General features: G+C 47.1%; 1 protein-coding gene across 2 annotated transcripts; it reads left to right on the top strand.

Moving 5' to 3' along the window:
- Positions 1 to 4,902: 4,902 nt before the first annotated feature.
- Positions 4,903 to 17,338, top strand: B4galt7 (beta-1,4-galactosyltransferase 7). 2 transcript variants are annotated; one of them, XM_004665070.2, is made up of 6 exons: positions 4,903 to 5,028; positions 10,498 to 10,860; positions 12,340 to 12,565; positions 15,582 to 15,665; positions 15,954 to 16,058; positions 16,512 to 17,338. In XM_004665070.2, the coding sequence occupies exons 1-6, from the start codon at positions 4,979 to 4,981 to the stop codon at positions 16,665 to 16,667; spliced, it is 984 nt and encodes a 327-aa protein (XP_004665127.1). In that variant the 5' UTR covers positions 4,903 to 4,978; the 3' UTR covers positions 16,668 to 17,338. The 2 variants fall into 2 exon arrangements, 1 of the variants encoding a protein (XP_004665127.1); XR_006637812.1 differs by having other exon boundaries at positions 15,954 to 16,178; positions 16,512 to 16,635.
- Positions 17,339 to 22,904: the final 5,566 nt, after the last annotated feature.

Raw genomic sequence — 22,904 nt, forward strand, 5'->3', positions numbered from 1 at the left:
ACTTAAATAGACCTATAACAAACATGGAGATCCGAACAGTTATCAATAATCTCCCAACTAAAAAAAGCCCAGGCCCGGATGGATTCACTGCTGAATTTTACCAGACTTTTAAGGAAGAGCTAACACCATTGCTTCTTAAGCTTTTCCAGGAAATAGAAAAAGAAGGAATTCTACCAAACTCCTTCTATGAGGCCAGCATCACCGTGATACCAAAACCAGGCAAAGATAGAACAAAAAAAGAAAATTACAGACCAATCTCCCTCATGAACATAGATGCAAAAATTCTCAACAAAATATTGGCAAACAGAATACAAGAGTATATCAAAAAGATCATTCACCCTGACCAAGTAGGCTTTATCCCAGAGATGCAGGGATGGTTCAACATACGCAAATCTATAAATGTAATACATTACATAAACGGGTTGAAGGACAAAAATCACATTAGATGCAGAGAAAGCATTTGACAAAATCCAACATCCCTTCATGATAAAAGTCCTACAGAGACTGGGAATAGAAGGAACATATCTCAATATAATAAAGGCTATTTATGACAAGCCTACAGCCAACATATTACTAAATGGGGAAAAACTGGAAGCTTTTCCACTAAAATCAGGAACAAGACAAGGGTGTCCACTGTCCCCACTTTTATTTAATATAGTTTTGGAAGTCTTAGCCATAGCAATAAGGCAAGAGACACACATAAAAGGGATACAAATTGGAAAGGAAGAAATCAAGTTATCATTATTTGCAGATGACATGATTCTATACATAAAGGACCCTAGAGACTCTACTAGCAAGCTGTTAGAGCTGATCAAAACCTACAGCAATGTAGCAGGATACAAAATAAATACACAGAAATCAGTAGCCTTCATATATGCTAACAACAAACACACAGAGGATGAAATCAGAGAATCACTCCCATTCAAAATTGCATCAAAAAAAATAAAATACCTTGGAATAAACCTAACCAAGGAAGTAAAGAATCTATACAATGAGAACTTTAAAACACTCAAGCGAGAAATTGCAGAAGACACTAGAAAGTGGAGAAACATCCCTTGTTCCTGGATTGGAAGAATCAATATTGTGAAAATGGCAATCTTACCTAAAGCAATCTACACATTTAATGCAATCCCTATCAAAATTCCAAAGGCTTTCTTCATGGAAATAGAAAAAACAATCCAAAAATTCATTTGGAATCACAAAAAACCTCGAATATCTAAAATAATACTGAGCAACAAAAAAGAGGCTGGTGGTATCACCATACCTGATTTTAACCTATACTACAGAGCCATAGTAACAAAAACAGCATGGTACTGGCACAAAAACAGACATGTAGATCAGTGGAACAGAATAGAGGACCCAGATGTAAGCCCAAGTAGCTATAGCCACCTGATATTCGATAAAAATGCCAAAAATTCTCATTGGAGAAGAGACAGCCTCTTCAGCAAATGGTGTTTTGAAAACTGGATAAATATCTGCAGAAGGATGAAAATATATTCTTCTCTCTCGCCATGCACAAGAATTAAGTCCAAATGGATTAAAGACCTTAACATCAGACCGGAAACTTTGAAACTGCTAGAGGAAAAAGTAGGGGAAACCCTTCAACATATTGGTCTTGGCAAAGACTTTCTGAATACAACCCCAATTGCTCAGGCAATAAAACCACAGATTAACCACTGGGACCTAATGAAATTACAAAGATTTTGCACCACAAAGGACACAGTGAAAAAAGCAAAGAGGCAACCTACAGAATGGGAAAAAATCTTCGCCAGCTATATATCTGATAGAGGATTAATATCTAGGATATACAAAGAACTCAAAAAGTTAAATAATAAGGAATCAAAGAAGCCAATCAAAAAATGGGCTATGGAGCTAAATAGAGAGTTCTCAAAGGAAGAAATACGAATGGCATATAAGCATCTAAAAAAATGTTCTACGTCACTAGTCATCAGGGAAATGCAGATTAAAACTACATTGAGATTCCATCTCACTCCTGTCAGATTGGCCACCATCATGAAAACAAATGATCATAAATGTTGGCGGGGATGTGGAAAAAAAGGAACCTTTCTTCACTGCTGGTGGGAATGCAATCTGGTCCAGCCATTGTGGAAAACAGTGTGGAGGTTCCTAAAACAGCTAGAGATTGATTTACCATATGACCCAGCTATAGCGCTCCTAGGCATATATCCAAAGGACTCATCTCATTTCCTTAGAAATACATGCTCAACCATGTTTATTGCTGCTCAATTTATAATAGCTGGGAAATGGAACCAGCCTAGATGTCCCTCAACAGATGAGTGGATAATGAAGATGTGGTACATTTATACAATGGAGTTCTACTCAGCGGTAAGGAAAAATGAAGTTATGAAATTTGCAGAAAAATGGATGGACCTGGAAAAGTATTATACTAAGTCAGGTAACTCAGGCCCAGAAAGCCAAGCGCCACATGTTCTCTCTTATATGTGGATCCTAGCTACAGATGACTGGGCTTCTGCGTGAGAATGAAAATACTTAGTAGCAGAGGCCAGTAAGTTGAAAAGGAGACATAAAGGGTGGAGAAAGGAAGGGAGGAGGATACTTAATAGGTTGATATTGTATATATGTAATTACAATGATTGTAATGGGGAGGTAATATGATGGAGAATGGAATTTCAAACGGGAAAGTGTGGGGATGGGGAGGGAGGGAATTACCATGGGATATATTTTATAATCATGAAAAATGTTAATAAAAATTAAAAAAAAATCAAAAAAGCCAAATAAAAAATGGGCTATGGAACTAATTAGAGAGTTCTCAAAAGAAGAAATATGGATGGCATATAAGCATCTAAAAAACTGTTCTACATTCCTAGTCATAAGGGAAATATAAGATACTGATCTAACACCAGTGGGACTTGTTCTTAGGAGGAAACTAGCTGGAAGGAGTGGTGGTTGTCCTCTTTAGGTGGGTTTTGGCTCTTCAAGTCATATGGCCTCACCCAACTGGTTTTTGCAGAGAACAATTTCGCCTTTAAGATTTGCCACATCTAGAGGACTGGAGAGATGGGTCAGTGGTTAAAACATTTGCCCACAAAACCTAAAGATTCCTCAGTATCCATGTAAAGCCAGATGCACATAGTGGTATGTGCACGTAGAGTTCATTTGCAGCACCTGGCGGTCCTGGTGCGCCCATTCTCTCTCTCTCTCTCTCTTCTCTAGCTCTCTCGAAAACAAGTTAAAAGAAGCCAGGTGTGGTGGTGCACACCTTTATTCCCAGCACTCGGGAGACAGGTAGGAGGATCGCCATGAGTTCGAGGCCACCCTGAGACTACATAGTGAATTCCAGGTGAACCTGAGGTAGAGTGAGGCCCTACCTGAGAAAAAAACAACAGAAGTTAAAAGAAAAGAACTGATTTGCCACATCCAGGCTTGATTGGTGTAGGGTGCAGTGCTGTGACACAGTCAGAGGGAAAAGGGGTGGGTTGTATGCTTGGGAAGGTTTGAGCCGGTGTGTATGGGGAGTTGCTGAGAATGATTAACTTCCCACTCGTAGTGAAGACCTTTCTAAAGCAAGGTGCCTAAGATTACATATTGTGAATGAGAAGTGGGGGATAGTAGGTTATGCAGCCAAACTACTTGATTTACTGATGCCTCAGTTCTCTTAATGTAGCAATAATAACTGCTCAAAAGGACTGGACAAGATAACAATAGTGAGCCAGGCGTGGTGGCGCACGCCTTTAATCCCAGCACTCTGGAGGCAGAGGTAGGAGGATCTCCGTGAGTTCGAATATAGTGAATAGTGAATCATAGTGAATCCCAGGTCAGCCTGGGCTAGAGTGAGACCCTACCTCGAAAAAAAACCAAAACAATAAAAAAAGATAACAGTAGTGAAGAATTTAGAATAATGACTGGCACAAAGGTGAACTAATAGATGCTAGGTATTTATTAGAAAATTAGGGCTGGAGAGATGGCTCAGTGGTTAAAAGTGCTTGCTTGTAAAGCCTGACAACCCAGATTCTGTTCCCCAGAAACCACATAAATCCAGATGCACAAAGTGATACGTGCATCTGGAGTTCGTTTGCAGTAGAAAGAGAACCTGGCATACTCATTCTATTTCCCTATCTCTCATATATAAATATCGTAAAAAAAAATTAAATTTGCTTGAAAGGGGAACAGAGGTCAAGTCCTTCCCCCAGGTGGGAGGTTGGCAGCAGGACTGTCTGGAACGGTGAGGCTAAATTTACACACTGACGGGTCACATAGAGAACTAAGTCTTTATTTTTGACTTTTGGTTTTCGTCTTAGCGCCACCAAAGAACCCCTTTCCTGTATGATAGTTTTCATTCACATAGTGTTAACCATGTGTTGAACATACCAAATGGCTGTAATATTTTCTCCTTTAATACTCAAAAGGAAAAGGAACAAGTGATGAACAAGTGTTGAAACAACCCCAGATTATGGCTTGCCCTCAAGCACAGCTGAGGCAAAGCAGGGTTTCAACCCCACCAAATCTGTCTTCAGGGCCCTAACACAACCCGGCATTAAAGGGCCCTCCTAGATCTCCACGCTTGCGTGCAGAAAGGACCCATTGCCTGGACAGACAGCAGGGATGCTGTGCCGCTCCCATCCTTTTCTGGGGAAAGGGAAGATTCACCCCGAGATGCTAGCTTGAAGGTCTGGAGTCTACGTCTAGCTCCAGCCTAGTGACTTTTTTGGTGGCCTTTGGCCTCTGCGTCCTTTGTTTCTCGCGACAGCCGGCAGGTTATCGCAGGAAGTGTAAGAGCGCCGCAGCCGCAGCGCCCACGTGTCCCTCCCGCAAACGGAACCTTGTAGGCTGCGGCTCCGCGGTACGGACGGCGCAGCCGGAGCGGAGGACCCGGCGGACCTGGGGGCGGGGCCGCGGCGCTGGGCGGGGCCGGGGGGCGGAGACGCCGCGTAGGCCCGGGAGGCCGGGCGGCCCGGCTTGGTGGCTCGCGCCCCATGTCCTGCTGTCTCTCCACACGATGTTGGCCTCCCGGAGGAAAGCGGCACCGCTGCCCTGGGAGGACGGCAGGTGAGCGGCTGCAGTCAGCCCCAGGCTGCGATCTCCTGGGTACTATTCTTCTCCGAGGAACCTAGGAGCCCCAGGCTGTCGCATCTGCATTTCTGGGGGTCACCCTGAGGGTCTATGGGGCTCTGCGTCTCTGCCAGCCTCCACTTCTCGCGAACCTCTCTGTCTCTCCATTTTTTCCTTCTCTTCACTTCCCTTTGTGTTTCTGCTTCACTCCTTCTCTCTCTCTCCTCTCACTTCTCTTTATCATCTTTTTTTGTATCTGTTTTCCACCCCTGTATTTTACTGCGCTGTCTGATTACGTTGACCTCTTGCAACGGATCCTTTGTGTATTTTGAGCGTGTTTATTTTCTCCGTCTCCTAAACATCTATGTGACTTCAAGTCCTACCCTTTTTCACTCATGTTTCTTCATATTTTGCTGGTGGCCCAGGAGAACACATCAGATAGTATCTACCTTGTCCTCTGCCTGGTTGGTCACTGTTTTGTTTATTCTCACACACCCAGGAGCTCATTTCCTGTCCAGTGGTACTTGCATGGGACCTGCTCCATGTCTTAGGTGTGAGCCTGGCCCAGGTCCTGAGTTGAGGGTGTCTCCTAAAGCAGAATGGGTGTAGTGCTTTCTCTGCCTAGATTTGTTGGAACACTCACACTTAAGCTTTGCATCCCACCCCTTCATTCTTCTCTTTCAGGACACATGATATTGGGTTTTCGTTCTCTTCGTGTTTCCAATTTGTTACAAGTCATAAGATTCTGGCATTTAGTGGGCACAGCTCCAAGGTAAAGGCTAGTGTAGCAATTGAATGCTGGCTAGAAGCCCACCTGCTTAGGTTTGAAGCCACCTCTTACTAGCCTTCGGCTGTCATGGATCAAGGAGACAAAACTTCATCTAGATTGCTCCTCAGACCTTGGTTCTGAGAGCAGCTCAGACTGCTGTTCTGAAGCCTGCTAATAAGTGGCGCCAGGAGTCGTAGTTTTCCGTGTCCACTGGCTGTGAAACTGGAGCCGGGGGCTCAATTCACTTGTCAGTGGTTTAGGCCTTCAGAGCACAAGATGAGAGCACCCATGGGGACATGGTCCTGGTAGGGAGTGCAAAATGGATCAAAGAACAGAATGGGAAAGTCCATGCTATGCACAGCCCATGCTGTACCGTGGATAATGGTTACTGTTTACTCTCCCAAAGGAGGGTCATTGTCCACTGTCCACCCTCTCAGTCTCCGCCCTGCCCCCCAAAAGACCACAGAGTTCGAGAGAGGATATGTAGAGGTTCCAGCCTTCCCAGACCACTTAGAGGATTAGGCTGTGCTCCTCCCCAGTGGAAACCATCACCACAGGACAATGGGGGGTAAGTCATAAGCCCTGTGAGGGTGTCCTACTGGGCTTCCCCTCAGCTGTGTGTGAGACCTGGGCCTGGCTTCAGGGCTGCTGGCTTCCAGGTTGGCAGTTGTGCCTGTAGGAAGAGGTATGCAGTTGTCTGGCTCCACTGTGTGAATTAAAAGCATGTTTGGATTGCCTTAACCATTCCTTTAACTCACTTTTCAAGCCCTCTGCTGTTTGACCAGGGCTGGGTCCATAGGTTAAAAACTGACATGGTTTGATAAGTAGCGTCATGCAGGTCATTGCTATAGGTGCTGTGAAGAGGAAAAAACCAGATGCTGTGGGGACACAAAACAGGGAACCTTGTAGGGAGGTAGGTGGTGAGGACAATATTGCCCATGATGTTGAAGGATCAGCAGGAGACTGACAGGCAGATAAAAGAAGGGCATAAAATAAAGGCCCATCAGGCAGAAGGAACAGGGTAGGTCAGGGACGGCTAGAAAAGGACTGTGGGTAACCCCTGTGTTGCCCCTGGTACAAGTGGATAGTTTTTAGTAACTGGAGAGTTTTTTTGTTTTGTTATTTATTTATTATTTTTGAGAGAGAGAGAGAGAGAGAGAGAGAGAATTGATATGCCAGGGCCTGAGCCACTGTTACCGAACTCCAGACACTTGTGCCACCTAGTGGGCATGTGTGACCTTTCACTTGCCTCAGTTTTGTGCGTCTGCCTTACTTGGGATCTGGAGAGTAAAACATGGGTCCTTAGGCTTCGCAGGCAAGGCACGTGCCTTAACTGATAAGTAATCTCTCTAGCGCCCTCCTTCTTCTTCTTCCTTTTTATTGGGGGGGGGGTTTGAGGTATGGTCTCACTCTAGCTCAGACTGATCTTGAATTCACTCTGTAGTCTCACAGTGGCGTCAAAATCATAGTGATCCTCCTACCCTCTGCCTTCTGAGTTCTGGAATTAAAGTCGTGCACCACCACACCTGGCTCTGTTTTTGTTTCTTTGAGGTAGGGTTTCACCGTAGCCCAGGCTGTTCTGGAATTACTCTCAGGGTGGCCTTGAACTCACAGCAATCCTACTACCTCTGCCTCCCAAGTGCTGGATTATAGGTGTACATCACCATGCCCAGCTGTAATTGGAGATTTGATCAAGTTTTAGGGCTTTGTCAGAGGATCGTGTTAGGTCAAGGCCAAGAAGTTTGTTTTTTTTTTATCTTATGAACAGAAAGATCAGCCACAGATTTTATTTTTGTATATATATTTTGAGAGAGAAAGAAAGAAATAGGTAGAGAGAGAGAGAATGGATATGCCAGGACCTCTAGCCACTGTAAGTGAACTCCAGATGTGTGTGCCCCCTGTGCATCTGGCTTACATGGGTCCTGGAGAATCCAACCTGGGTCCTTTGGCTTTGCAGGCAAGTGCCTTAAGTGCTAAGCCATCTCACCAGCCCATTTGTTCATTTTTTGAAACAGTTTCACTGTGTAACCTAGTCTGGCTCTGAACTCATAATACTCTTGCCTCAGCCTCTCAAATGCTGGAATTAGACCATTTCTGGCACTCTGTTTCTTGCACTATTTAACCTAAACGGCAGTCTCTGTGCTTCACCTTAGCATCTGTGACATTCAGCTGATTTTCTGGTTTCTTTTCTTTTTTTAAATATTTCATTTATTTGCAAGCAGAGAGTGGGGGTGGGGAGAGAATGGGTATACCAGGGCTTCTAGCCACTGCAGATGAGCTCCAAATGCATGCACCACTTTGCACGTCTTGCTTTATGTGGGTACTGGGGAATCAAAACCCAGGCCGTCAGGCTTTGCAAACAAGTACCTTTACTGCCAAGCTATCTCCCTAGCTTGCTTTTCTGGCTTCTGAAATGAGTGTGAGTGCTGCAGCCATCCCTGTCCCCTTTTTCCTTTCTGTCCTATGAGCTGCCTCTGAAAATGAAGGTTTAGGACTCACCTAGTGGGCCAGGGTTACAGGCACTTGTTTGTAAAGCCTGCTTGCCTGAGTTTGACAACCAGGTTCAAATCTCCAGTGATCATATAAAGCCAGATGAAAATCGCACATGTTTCCGCAGTGTGTTTGTAGTGGTAAGAGGCCCTGGCATGCCATTCTTTCTCCTTGAAAATAAATAAAATATTGTAAAATAAAGAACTTGGCAGACCAGCCAGCTGCCCAGAAAAAAAAAAAAAAAGACTTGGCTAGGTATGGTGGTGCACACCTTTAATCCTAGTACTTGTGAGGCAGTGGTAGGAGGATTATAGTGAGTTAAAGACCACTCTGAGACTAAATAGTGAATTCAAGATCAGCCTGGGTTAGAGCAAGACCCTCAAAATTAAAAAAAAAAAATTAAGAAAGGAAACAGAAATAAAAAGACTCTCCCAGAGCTGGAGAGATAGTTCAGTGGTTAAGGGCTCTTGTTTGCAAAGCTTAATGGCCCAGGCTCAATTTCCCAGTACCCACATACAGCCAGATGCATCTGGAGTTTGCTTGCAGTGGCAGGAGGCCCTGATGTGCCATACTCACTCTCTTTCCTTCTGCCTCTTTTTTTTTTTTTCTCTCTCTTCAATAAATATGTTTAAAAAAAAAAAAAAAGACTCAGAGCTGGGCATGGTGGTGCATGCTTTTAATCCCAATACTTGGGAGGGTGAGGTAGGAGGATTGCCATGAGTGTGAGGCCACTCTGAGACTACATAGTGGATTCCAGGTCGTCATGGGCTAGAGTGAGACCCTATCTCGAAAAAAAAAAAAAAAAAAAAAAAAAGCCAGGCATGGTGGCACACGCTTTAATCGCAGCACTTGGGAGGCAGAGGTAGGATGATTGGTATGAATTTGAGGCCACCCTAAGACTACATAAGTGAATTCCAGGTCAGTCTGTGCCAGACTGAAACCCTACCTAAAAAAAAAAAAAAAAAAAGACGCTGGGTGTGGTGGCACATGCCTTTAATCCCAGCACTTGGGAGACAGAGGTAGGAGGATTGCTGTGAGTTTGAGGCCATCCTGAGACTACACAGTGAATTCCAGGTCAGCATGAGCTAGAATAAAACCCTATTTCAAAAAAAAAAAAAAAAAAAGCAAAGGAAAATTAAAAAGACTCAGGCTGGAGAGATGGCTTAGCAGTTAAGGCACTTGCCTGTGAAGCCTCAGGGCTCATGTTCAACTCTCCAGGTCCCATGTAAGCCAGACACACAGTGACACTGGCATGCAAGGTCGCACATGTCTACAAGGGGTACCCATGTCTGGAGTCCAGTTGCAGTGGCTGGATGCTCTGGTGAGCCAATTCTCTCTCTCTCTCTTTTTTCTCCTGTCTGTCTCTTTCTTTTTGGTTTTTCAAGGTAGGGTCTCACTGTAGCTCAGGCTGACCTAGAATTCACTATGTAGTCTCAGGATGGCCTTGAACTCATGGCAATCCTTCTACCACTGCCTCCTGAGTGCTGGGATTAAAGGCATGAGCCACCAGGTTCTCCTGGGCTAGAGTGCCACCCTACCTCAAAAAAAAAAAAAAAAAAAAAAAAAAACAAGCCGGGCTTAGTGGTGCCTTTAATCCCAGTACTTGGGAGGCAGAGGTAGGAGGAATTCTGTGAGTTTGAGACTACTCGAGATGACGATGTGAATTCCAGGTCAGCCTGGGCTAGAGCGAGACCCTATTTCAAAAAGCAAACAAAAGATGGGGCTGGAGCAATGGCTTAGCAGTTAAGGCATTTGCCTGTGAAGCCTAAGGACCCTGTGTCGATTCCCCAGTACTCACGTAAGCCAGATGCACAAGGGCGTGCATGCATCCGGAGTTTGTTTGCAGTGGCTGGAGACCCTGGCGTGCCCATTATTTCTTTTTCTCTATGTGCCTCTTCCTCTCTCGCTCTCAAATAAATAAAATAAAATAAATATATATTTTTTTAAAGCAAACAAAAAAAGAAAGAGAGCATCCAAGAACTGGGGCAGTTTATGACCCAGGAGTGGTCAGAGTCCCAGAAGTGGATTGGCACAGGGTGAGCCTAGAGAAATATTGTAGTCACATGAGCAAAACATTCAAGTTGCTTCTGCACTAATGCCTAGGTGCTTGGAGTAGATCAGTGATTTGTGGCCTGCATGTGGAGAGGCCAAAGAAAGGGTTTGAGCAAGGCCCTCTCCTTCTGACTTCGTCTCTGCTCTTTTCCCAGGGCCAGGTTGCTGTCTGGAGTCCTCCCTCGGAAGTGCTCCATCTTCCAGCTCTTCGTTGCCTGTCTCCTGTTGGCCTTCTTTTCCCTATTCTGGCTTCAACTCAGCTGCTCTAGTGATGTGGCCCAGACATCCAGGGGACAAGGGCAGGAAACCTCAGGTCCACCCCGGGACTGCCCCCCAGAGCCACCCCCTGAGCACTGGGAAGAAGATGCATCGTGGGGCTCCCACCGCTTGGCCGTGCTGGTGCCGTTCCGTGAACGTTTTGAAGAGCTCTTGGTCTTTGTGCCGCACATGCACCGCTTCCTGAGCAGGAAGAAGATCCGGCACCACATCTACGTGCTCAACCAGGTGGATCACCTCCGGTAGGAACCCCTGCCTGGCCCGGCACCCCCTCTCTCAGTGCCTCACTTTGCCCAGGTGTCAGGACCTGCTTCCAGTGCCTGGTGGGCTCAGGCCTGTGAGAGGCCACTAGGGGTTGGGCCAGAGGGTAGGAGGTGGTAGACCCCTGTCCCTGAGTGTGGAATGAATCTTTGGGGTGGACCTTGGTCTGTTTCTTTTGGAAGATCGCTGTGGCTGTGGCATGTAGAATAAATTATACTTGGACATGAAAACAAGCAGGACACCAGTTTGGTGGCTGCTTCAGGTACCAAAGATGATGGTGATTTGGGCAGCATGATAAAAGAGGGTAGAGAGAAGTGATGTATGAGCAGAACTTGCTGGTGGCTGACTGACAATAGGTTTAGGGAAAGGGAGTCCCAGGCTGGATTGATGGCTTAGTGGTTAAGGTGCTTGCCTACAAAGCCAAAGGACCCAGGTTTGATTCCACAGTACCCACGTAAGCCAGATATACAAGGTGGTGCATGCATCTGGAGTTGATTTGCAGTGGTTGGAAGCCCCAGTGTGTCCATTCTCTCCTTACCTCTCTCTCTGCCTCTCTGTCTCTCATAAATAAATGAACATAAAAAAGAGCAAGGCATGGTAATGCACATCTTTAATCCCAGCAGAGGAAGGAAGAATCACTATGAGTTCAAGGCCAGCCTGAGACTACATAGTGAATTCCATCCAGGTTAGCCTAGGCTAGAGTGAGACCCTGCCTCGGAAAATAAAAGCGGGGGGGGGGGGAGTCCCTTTGTTTCCCCACAGTTTGTCATTATCCTAAAGCCTTGCTGTTACCTCAATCTGTTCCCCGCCATGATCACTGTTGTGAACTCCATACAGTCCATGAGTCTGGGGCTCACCCCCCTTGTCATCACTTTCTCATTATAGTACCTGGTTCTGTGGTCCACCATTAAACCATGTACCCATGCTTCCCTAAACAGCAACATGTGTGTCCCTGATGACAAGTCCAGACCCATGAACGTCCTCAGCCCTGGTAGAAGCCTGGTGTTCCTCTGTCTCCTTCTTTCTTCCTGGTCCCATGGACATCTGCTCTTGGCATGGACCTTGACAGTTCTGTATGGACCCCTGTAGCTCCTTCCCTCAGGCCTTCAAGTTCCAACCTAGATACTGCCCTGTAATGCTGGCCCTCCCTGACAGCCCTAGCTGGAAGAATAGCTGCTCCAACTCTTAATCATACATCACCTTCCATACCCTGCTTGCCTTTTCCACTCACCCTTTACTGCCACGTGCCCTGTTTCTTTCCCTTCTTCTCCTCAAGGCCGGGGCCTTGTTTTCTCATGGCTATTTCTTCCAGCATAATTTTGAATATTTTCAGCACAGAGTAGGCACTCACTATACACTCTGTGGTGAGTAGAGTGGGCAGCTCCATACACTGAAGTCACTTCTAGGCTGGGGCACAACCAGGTGGCTGTACCCCACCCAGCCTCATCTACCCCACACAGGTTCAACCGGGCGGCACTCATCAACGTGGGCTTCCTGGAGAGCGGCAACAGCACAGACTACATTGCCATGCATGACGTGGACCTGCTGCCTCTCAATGAGGAGCTGGACTACAGCTTCCCCGAGGCTGGGCCCTTCCATGTGGCCTCCCCGGAGCTCCACCCGCTCTACCACTACAAGACCTATGTCGGTGGCATCCTGCTACTCTCCAAGCAGCACTACCAGCTGGTGAGCCCTGACCTGCCTGCTCCACTCAAGAGGGGGATCTCCCCTGTCCCGGGTATAGGCAGTGTGGAGAACAGAGCAACCCTCCTGGGGCCCAGGAGATGGAATCTTGTCCGGGCCTAGCAAGGGACCCAGCAACAGCCAGAGACATGAGAAAGGGAGGAGGGGTCACCTTTACTAGCAGCAGCTCTGCTGTAGCCACAGAAACGCCCATCCAGCTGGCCGCAGAGAGCTAGGGATATGCTGGCCTACAAAATGGAACGTAGGAAGTGTGCCTTGGCCATCTCTTGTCACCAGAACTCCATTTCTCTTTCCATCTCAGCTCTGTCTTCTCTTCACGTCTCTAGCGTGAGGAGGTTATCATAGCTGCAACCCGGATAATGTGTCCTGGCTGGCAGGAGATGGAGCTCTACCTTCCCACAGCCTACACCAGAGTCCCAGAACTAAGTCACAGTGGCTCTTGATCAGCCCAAGGGAACATGTGGGTGAGAAGAATAGAGCGGCTCTTCTCTTCAGTCATGAAGCCCCTGAATCAGATGCAAAATTAGAAGATGTCATAGTGCCAGCTGTCTCTCTCATGTCCACCAAAGAGACCAGGGCAAAGCCACTTCAGAAAAGGAAGTATGATGGCTGGGGTGAAGGATCGCAGATAAGGTACCCTTGTAAGGCCTGACATACAAAGTGGCATATGAATCTGGAGTTTGTTTGCAGCAGTAAGAGATTCTGATATACCACCCCCCCCACACACACACACACTCACTCATTCACTCTCTAATAATAATAAAGTATTTAAAAATACTTTTTAGAGCCGGGCATGGTGGCGCATGCTTTTAATCCCAGCACTTGGGAGGCATAGGTAGGAGGATCACGGTGAGTTCGAGGCCACCCTGAGACTGCATAGTTAATTCCAGGTCAGCCTGGACCAGAGTGAGACCCTACCTCAAAACAACAACAACAACAAAAAAACCTTTTTAGGGCTGGAAGGATGGCTTAGCAGTTAAGGCGTTTGCCTGCAAAGCCAAAGGACCCATGTAAACCAGATGCACAGGTGGCACATGCATCTGCAGTTTATTTGCAGCAGCTGGAGGCCCTGGCATGCCCATTCCCTTTGTCTCTCTCTGTGTGTCAAGTAAAATAAATAAAAGTAAGAAAAAAGTATATATAAAGCCAGGCGTGGTGGTGCATGCCTTTAATCCCAGCACTTGGGAGGCAGAGGTAGGAGGATTGCTATGAGTTCAAGGCCATCCTGAGACTACATAGTTAATTCTAGGTCAGCCTGGGCCAGAGTGAGACCCTACCTCAAAAAAACAAACAAACAAACAAACAAACAAACAAACAAAAAAAAATATATATATATATCTCTGGAGGGATGGCTTAGCACTTAAGGCATTTGTACAAAGCCAAAGAACCCAGGTTCGATTCCCCAGGACCCACATAAGCCAGATGTACAAGGGGGCACATATGTCTGGAGTTCATTTGCAGTGGCTGGAGCCCAGGCACACTCATTCTCTCTCTCTCTCCCCTTCTCTTTCTCTGTCAAGTAAATAAATAAATATAAAAAATACATATATATATATTTTATATATATTTTAAAAACAAAAAATCCAGACCTGGTGGCCCACTCCTTTAATCCCAGAACTTGAGAGGCAGAGGTAGGATTGCTGTGAAGTTAAGGCTAGCCTGGGGTAGAGTGAGATCCTACCTCGAAAAAAAAAAAAGTGATTATGAGAGGAAGGCAGAAATCAGTACCAGTTGGTACTTTTTTTTTTTTTTTTTTTTTTTTTTTTGAGAGCAACAGACACAGAGAGAAAGACAGAGGGAGAGAGAGAGAATGGGCACTCCAGGGCTTCCAGCCTGTGCAAACGAACTCCAGACGCGTGCGCCCCCTTGTGCATCTGGCTAACGTGGGACCTGGGGAACCGAGCCTCGAACCGGGGTCCTTAGGCTTCACAGGCAAGCGCTTAACCGCTAAGCCATCTCTCCAGCCCAGGTACTTTTTTTTTAGATTGTTAGAGAGAGTCTCTTTCTAGCCCAGGTTGACCTGAAATTCACTCTGTAGTCCCAGGTTGGCATCAAACTTGCAGCAATCCTCCTACCTCTGCCTCCCAAGTGCTGGGATTAAAGGTATGTGCCACCACGCCTGGCAGCAGTTGGTACTTTTGCCCTCCAAAGAGTCTAACTTGTTTTCTTTGGTTTTTTTTTTTTTTGGTTTTTCGAGGTAGGGTCTCATTCTGGTCCAGGCTGACCTGGAATTAACTCTGTAGTCTCAGGGTGGCCTTGAACTCATGGCCATCCTCCTTTTACCTCTGCCTCCCGAGTGCTGGGATTAAAGGTATGCGCCACCACGCCCGGCTTTTTTTTTTTTTTTTTTTTTTTTTGAGGTAGGGTCTCACTCTAGTCCAGGCTGACCTAGAATTCACTATGTAGTTTCAGGGTGACCTTGAACTCACAGCGATCCTCTTACCTCTGCCTCCTGAGTGCTAGGATTAAAGGAGTGCAGCACCACACCCAGCTCAAATTTTTTTTTTTAATTTGAAAATAACAGAGAGAGAAAGAGGCAGAGAGAGAGAGAGAGAAAGAGAGAGAGAATGGGTGTGCCCCAGGGCCTCCAGCCACTGAAAATGAACTCCAAATGCATGCGCCCCCCTTGTGCATCTGGCTAACATGGGTCCTGGGGAATCAAGCCTTGAACCGGGGTCCTTAGGCTTCACAGGCAAGCGCTTAACCGCTAAGCCATCTCTCCAGCCCAGGCTCAACATTTTTCGAAACATTATACACACACAATTAAAGGTCCATTAGAAGGGGAAAGGGAGTGATGTGTACTGACCCCTCCTTTCTGCACCCCAACACCGCAGCTGTGGAGGGACCTTCATGCACCCACTGTTCACTCAGAACAGCCAGAGGAGGAAAGGGGACCCTCACTCGTTCGGTTTAGGCTGGGTTCTCCCAACAGCAGGAGACCAGAGTGCACCCCTGGGAGGAGGGGACGTGTCACGGTTGCTGCCTCTCTCTTTGTCAGTGCAACGGCATGTCCAACCGCTTCTGGGGCTGGGGCCGCGAGGATGATGAATTCTACCGACGCATCAAAGGAGCTGGCCTCCAGGTAAGGCTCCTCCCTCAGTCCTGCCACCACCTCTGCCACCACGGCTGCCCTGGGGTTCCCTTCACTTGCTGCAGAGTTTTTGGGATTTGGAGATTTCCCCCCAGTTCTGATCCTTAACTTCGTTGTGACTTTCAGTGGTCTAGCAGTCATAATTCCTCTCGCCCGTGGTCTCTTCTTCAGAATGGCAGCAGGAGCCCTGCCTGTGGTGGGCAGTGAGACCACAGAGGAGGAGGCATGAGGGCCAAGGCTATAAGAGAGGTAACCTGACCCCCCCTTTGGTGTCCTTAGCTTTTCCGCCCCTCCGGAATCACGACTGGGTACCAGACATTTCGCCACCTCCATGACCCAGCCTGGCGGAAGAGGGACCAGAAACGCATCGCTGCTCAAAAACAGGTGCTGGCTGGTCTCCTCAGCGGGGACGGATAGGTGGTGATGTGGGGAACCAACAGGCCTGATCATTTCATCAAATTCTCCTTGGGCCCAGATGGCCCCGTCCTCCCCTACTGGGCCCAGGTCAGTCAATGGGCTTTCTGCTTGGCCACCATGCCCTGCTCTGGTGGCTGCCATATGCACCCTGGGCACTGTGGGTCAGCCCAGACCTCAGGGTCTGTGCAGGCTGGGAGTGGGGAAGGGTTAGCAAAAGGTGCCAGGATCCCTGTCCAGCACACAGCTGCTTCTCTTGGTGACACATTTGTCTGCAGAAAAGTCCCCATTTTCCTTCTTACTCACACGGTGCAGCCTTGGGCAAGAGTCTTCAACTTAGGGCTCCTCTTCTCTTGGTGACGAGGTGCTGTGAAATCAATGGGCAGTTGGGACCATGAAGCCTTTTCCTCCTTTTCTTCTCAGGAGCAATTCAAGGTTGACCGGGAGGGAGGCCTGAACACTGTGAAGTACCAAGTGGATTCCCGCACTGTGCTGTCTGTGGGTGGGGCACCTTGCACTGTTCTCAATATCATGTTGGACTGTGACAAGGCTGCCACCCCTTGGTGCACATTTGGCTGAGTTGGCTAGACTCAGGAAGCCCTTGTCTACAGACCCCATGCTTCTTAGGCTCAGGAGAAAAACCTCAGGCCTTGGGCCCAGCTCCAGGAGGTTGTGGAGTGGTTTGAAGAAACAGACAGCAGGTCCTGTGTGCAGCAGCTGGACCACAGAGCTGGACTCGGGCCAAGACTGGACAGGAGCACTGCCTGGGGCGCGCTAGCAGTAAGCAGTGTTCAGCAGGAGGCTGGAAAGAGGCTCCTGACGGATTTCCATCCTGCCTTCCTGCCTGCTCTTCCCTGCCTGCCCGCCTTACTGTGCTGAGGCCTGTGGGCCTTGGGGAGGGTCGGACAGGACAGCCTGTAGCCAGCCTCTTGTTTCTCCCCTCTGCTCTGCCTCATCATAGAAACAGGTAGGCGCTGGACAGGTAGGCGGCCACTGAAACTTGAAGGCCTGGAACTTCAGAAACCAGAGCACAAGCGGCAAGAGAAGCGCAGCTCACGCCAGCCCGAGCTGGTTGTCGCCATGCAGGACTGCGAGCCTGGTGTCACCAGGTCTTCTGACTTTTCAAAAGAAAGTAGAATGCTGGATTTGTAAGCGTTGTAATTTTTAAATGATACCAGCTAATTGAAACTTTGAAAAAATATGGAAGGCCAAGCAAAATGTGCTGTGGGTCACTGGTTTGTCACCTTTGTCCAAGATCACGCCTCTAGTTCTCAGCTGGCGAGGGCTTGCGGTCGAAGCCAGCATGGAGGACGAGGTGGGATGAGCAGCCGAAGGCACACGGTTTCGTTCTTTCTTTATTTAATTTGTTTTTTCAAGGTAGGTTTCACTCTAGCCCAGGCTGACCTGGAACTTGCTATATAGACTCAAGGTGACTCAAACTCACAGCAATCCTACCTCTGCCTCCCAAATGCTGGGATTAAAGATATGTGCCATTATGCCTGGATGTTTTTTAAATACTTTATTTTTATTTATGAGAGAGGAGAGGGAGAGAGTATGGGCACATCAGGACCCGTAACCACTGCAAATGAACTCCCTATGCATGCGCCACCATGTGAATCTGGCTCACTTGGGTACTGAGTAATCAAACCTGGTCCTTAGGTTTCACAGGCAAGCACTAAACCATCTCTCCAGCCCACAAGGTTCCTTTATTACCTGCACTCCCTTGGCCTCCTAGGCACCTGGGCAGCTCCCTGGGTTCCCTATGGGCAGCTTCTGTCTGGTTGGCTTCTGCCTCTGGGGAGGGTGTTTTGTCCTGCCTCACCTGGACAGCGATAGGAAGAAGAGCAACTGAAGAAATGGATGTTCAGGGCCTGACTGAGGGTGCCAGGACCAGTCAGTGATGCTTCTGGATGAGACTTACAGGAGAGTGGGCCGTGTTTCTGAGGTGGAAGAATAGCTAGGAGCGTCTCATAGATTTCCACCACCTCTGAGGTTTACTGCTGAGGAGGGTTGAAGGACAGGAGCCGAGGGAGCCCATGGGACTGAGGAATGATGTGGGAGGAAGCATTTGGAGGGAAGCACGGGCCAACGAGATAGAGGTGAGTGGCCCTGCAGGTGGAGAGCTCTGGCAAGAGGCTTGTCGAGGATGCAGGCAGAAGCCACAGTAGTTAAGAATGAATTAACCCCAGGATACCTGAAGTGCTTCAGAGGGAAGGGATTGAGTTCCAGAGTTGAGAAGTGTAGAATCAACAGCTGGACTTAAAAGACTCCTCAGGACGATCTTGCTGCAGAGTGCATTTGTATGGGGTGCACTGCACTACCTGAGTGTACACTGAGAGGTTTAGGTAAAGATGGGGTAAAGCCTCAGGCTCCAGGATCTGATCCAGGGTCATGCAATTCTAAGTTGACACTGCCCAGCAATTAAGCCTCGCCACTTTGATGAGGGTCCAGCATCGCTGGACTACAGTCCAGGGGCACTAGAGATGGGGGTGTGGTGCTGTCAATGTGCCCCTGTCTCCTGGCAACCCTGGTTGCATCATCTTGGATTTACAAGTGACATGGGCAGTTAACTGTTGCCTCTCGGGGTTGATGGGCATAAATATTATGTCAAAGCTCCCAACTCTGAATTCCCTTGGCATGCAGGAAGACCTGAAAGAGTGTGTGTGTCGGGTGGGGGGTGTGTCGGGTGGGGGTTGTGTCGTGTGTGTGGGAGGATTCTTTCCACCTCTGCTGGGGGCGTAGAAAGAAGGAAAAAGCCAAGATGCCCTCACCTTGAGTCAGTCAGCAGCCTGGGCTTGGGTATATTCTCAACCTTGCAGCCTGTTCCCCCACTCATCCTCAAGGTGCTGGTGGGAACCTCAGGCCAGCTTGGTGCAGCCCAGATCTGCATCTTGCTCCCTATTAAAGATACTGACCTGGTCCAAGTGGAGAGGTGCTGAAATGGACTTTATGTGGGATTTCTTTATTGACACTGGCCACTCTGCAGCCAGAGTCTCAAGATGGTCATAGGCAGAAGCTATCATGACAAAGAAAATTCTCCCAGACTATCTAGAATTCACTATGTAGTCTCAGGGTGGCCTTGAACTCATAGTAGTCCATCTATCTCTGCCTCCCTGGTGCTGGGAGTAAAGGAGTGCACCACCACATCTGGCTGAAAATTCCTTTTATAACCTTTTATTTATTTATTTGAGAGAAGGTGAAAGAGGTAGATAGAAAGAAAGAGTATGCCAGGGCTTTTAGCCACTGCAAACAAACTCCAGATGTGTATGTCACCTTGTGCATCTGGCTTACATGGGTCCTATGGATTTGATCCTGAATCCTTAGGTTTTGCAGGCAAGCACCTTAACCACTAAGCCATCTCTCCAATCCCTTTTATAACTTTTTAAGGGACAGATCTATAGAGAGAAGGTCTTGCTACAAAGTAGATGTGACTCTGGTTACTGGTGTCGGGCTGAGAGAAGGCACCAGATGGGTTACATAGTCCTGTACAAGTTTTGTCCATCCTGCTATCCTGCTGTCCTGTCCATGCTGACAGCTTCTCTGTCTTGCTATACCTGGGGTCAGGATAAACTGCAGGGGACTATGGCTACTTTGTCTCCATAGGACTAATAATATCTGTCCCCTTAAAGGAACAGTGTCTATGACCTAACTTAGACTCCCCATCCTAGACTTCTCATTCCAAGGGAATGGGAGAGGGCTAAACTATAGTTGATTGGGGTGAAGCAGATGACTGTCTTCCTCCATGCCCTTTTAAAATTTATTTTTATTTATTTATTTATTTATTTTGGTTTTTTTGAGGTAAGGTTTCAGTCTAGCTCAGGCTGACCTGGAATTCACTATATAGTCTTAGGGTGGCTTGAACTCACAGCAGTCCTCCTACCTCTGCCTCCCAAGTGCTGGGATTAAAGATGTGCACCACCACACACAGTTTATTTATTTTAGAGAGAGAAAAACAGAGACAATTGGCATACCAGGGCCTCATCCACCTCAGTCGAACTCCAGACACTTATGCCACCTAGTGGGCATGTGTGACCTTATGCTTGCCTCACCTTTTGTGCATCTGGCTTATGTGGGATCTGGAGAGTCAAGCATAGGTCCTTAGGCTTTGTAGGCAAGTTCCTTAACTGCTAAGCCATCTCTCCAGCCCTGGTTTTTCAAAGTAGGATCTCACTCTAGCCCAGGCTGACCTGGAATTCACTGTGTAGCCTCAGTGTAGCCTCAAACTCAACTGCCATCCTCCTACCTCTGCCTCTTGAGTGCTGAGATTAAAGGCGTGTACCACCATGCCCAGCAATAAAAATATTTTTTAAAAGGGCAAGAAGGCCAGGCATGGTGGTGCATGCCTTTAATCCCAGTACTCACGAGGCAGAGGTAGAAGGATCGCTGTGAGTTTGAGGCCACCCTGTCCAGGTCAGCCTGGACCAGAGTGAGACCCTATCTATCTATCTATCTATCTATCTATCTATCTATCTTTCTTTCTTTCTTTCTATCTATCAATCAATCAATCAATCAATCAATCAATCAATCATACATATATATTTAGGCCAGGCATGGTTGCACATACCTCTAGTCTCAGCACTTCAGAGGCAGAGATAGGAGGATTGTTGAGACTACATAGTGAATTCCATGTCAGCCTGGGCTAGGGTGAGATCCTATTTTGAAAATCAAGGGCTAGAGAGATGGCTTAGCGGTTAAGGCATTTGCCTGCAAAGCCAAAGGATCCAGGTTCGAATCTCCAGGACCCACATAAGCCAGATGAACAAGAAGGCGCATGCATCTGGAGTTCTTTTGCAATGGCTAGAGGCCCTGGTGTGACCATTCTTTCTCTCCCTCTCTCTGAAATAAATAAATAAAATATATTAAAAAAAAGAAAAACCAAAAATGCTATGTATATATGTATATTGTTGCAGTCAGATTTGCATTGCTAGTAGAAATCACCCAACCAAGAGTTGCTTGTGGGGAAAAAGAGGTTTATTTTGGCTTACAGGCTCGAGGAGGAAGCTCCATGATGGCAGGGGAAATGATGGCATGAGCAGAGGGTGGACACCATCTCCTGGCCAAGATTAGGTGAACAACAAGAACAGGAGAGTGTGCCAAACACAAACACTGGAAAGGGAAACTGGCTATAATACCCATAGTCCCACACCAATAATACACTGCCTCTAGGAGGCACTAATTCTCAAATCTCCACCAGCTGGAACCTGGCATTCAGAACACCTAAGTTTATGGGGGACACCTTAATAAAAGACACCACTATATCTATATATCTATATATATATCCGTGTATATATCTATATTTGCAAGCAGAGAGAGAGAAAGGAAAAAAAGAAAGAATGAGCATACCAGTGCCTTTTGAGCTGCAAACGTCAGATACATGTGCCACTCTGCATTTGACTTTACATGGGGACTGGGGAATTGAACCAAAGTCCTTAAGCTTTGTAAGCAAGTGCCTTAACCACAGAGCCACCTTTCCAGCCCCCTGCCCTTCTTTTCATGTAAGGTCTTACTTTAGGTCAGACTGACCTGGAACTCAAGTGCCGGGATTAAAGATGTATGTCAATGTCTGGCCTTTTCAAATATTTTTTTTTAAAATTTTTATTTATTTATTTGAGAGCGACAGACACAGAGAGAAAGGCAGATAGAGGGAGAGAGAGAGAATGGGCGCGCCAGGGCTTCCAGCCTCTGCAAACGAACTCCAGACGCGTACGCCCCCTTGTGCATCTGGCTAACGTGGGACCTGGGGAACCGAGCCTCGAACCGGGGTCCTTAGGCTTCACAGGCAAGCGCTTAACTGCTACGCCATCTCTCCAGCCCCTTTTCAAATATTTTAAAAATTCTTTTTGTTTGTTTTTATTTATTTGAAAGTGGCGGACAGAGAGAGAGAAAGAGGCAGATATATATAGAGAGACAGAACGGGCATGTCAGGGCCTCTGGCCACTGCAAATGAGCTCCAGACGCGTGCGCCCCTCTTGTACATCTGGCTAACGTGGGCCTGGAGAATCGAGCCCAGAGCGGGGTCCTTAGGCGGCTTCACAGGCAAGTGCTTAACCGCTAAGCCATCTCTCCAGCCCCTTTTCAAATTTTTTGAAAATACTTTTTAATTTTTATTTATTTGAGAGAGAGAGAGAGAGAGAGATACAGAAGTAGGCATGTAGAGAGAGAGAAAGAGAGAATGGCCATGCCAGGGCATCCAGCCACTGCAAACTCCAGATGCATGTGCCCCCTTTTACATCTGGCTTACATGAGTCCTGGGGAGTCCAAACCTGGGTCCTTTGGCATTTCAGGCAAGCGCCTTAACTGCTAAGCCATCTCTCCAGCCCCCTTTTAAAAAATTTTTAAGTAGTTTATTTATTGGGTTTTATTTTTTTTCTGATTTATTTTTATTTACTTATTAGAGGGAGAGAGAGACAGAGTAGGATTGGGCATACCAGGGCCTCTAGCCTCTGCAAACGAATTCCAGATGCATGTGCCACCATGTGCATATGGTTTACGTGGGACCTGAATTAAACCTGGGTCCTTAGGCTTTGCAGGCAAATGCCTTAATCACTAAGCCATCTCTCCAGCCCTATTTATTTATGCATTTATTTTTAATATTTATTTATTTGACAGAGAAAGAGGAAGAAAGAGAGGGAATGGGCATGCCAGGGCCTCCAGCCACTGCAAAGTACTCCAGATGCATATGCCCCCTTGTGCATCTGGTTAACGTGGGTCCTAGAGAATCGAACCTGGGTCCTTTGGTTTTGCAGGCAAACACCTAAACCACTAAGCCATGCCTCTGGCCCATTTATTTTTTTTGAAGTGGGGTCTCACTCTAGC

Source organism: Jaculus jaculus, chromosome 6, assembly GCF_020740685.1.
Source record: "Jaculus jaculus isolate mJacJac1 chromosome 6, mJacJac1.mat.Y.cur, whole genome shotgun sequence".
Classification (NCBI taxonomy): domain Eukaryota; kingdom Metazoa; phylum Chordata; class Mammalia; order Rodentia; family Dipodidae; genus Jaculus; species Jaculus jaculus.

What these genes read in the sequence shown, in the direction of transcription:
- B4galt7 (XM_004665070.2), top strand. Translation starts at nt 4,979, where the DNA reads ATGTTGGCCTCCCGGAGGAAAGCGGCACCGCTGCCCTGGGAGGACGGC. An exon ending in AACCAGGTGGATCACCTCCG is followed by an intron (nt 10,861 to 12,339) that starts GTAGGAACCCCT and finishes TACCCCACACAG; the next exon opens with GTTCAACCGGGCGGCACTCA. An exon ending in TCAAAGGAGCTGGCCTCCAG is followed by an intron (nt 15,666 to 15,953) that starts GTAAGGCTCCTC and finishes TGGTGTCCTTAG; the next exon opens with CTTTTCCGCCCCTCCGGAAT.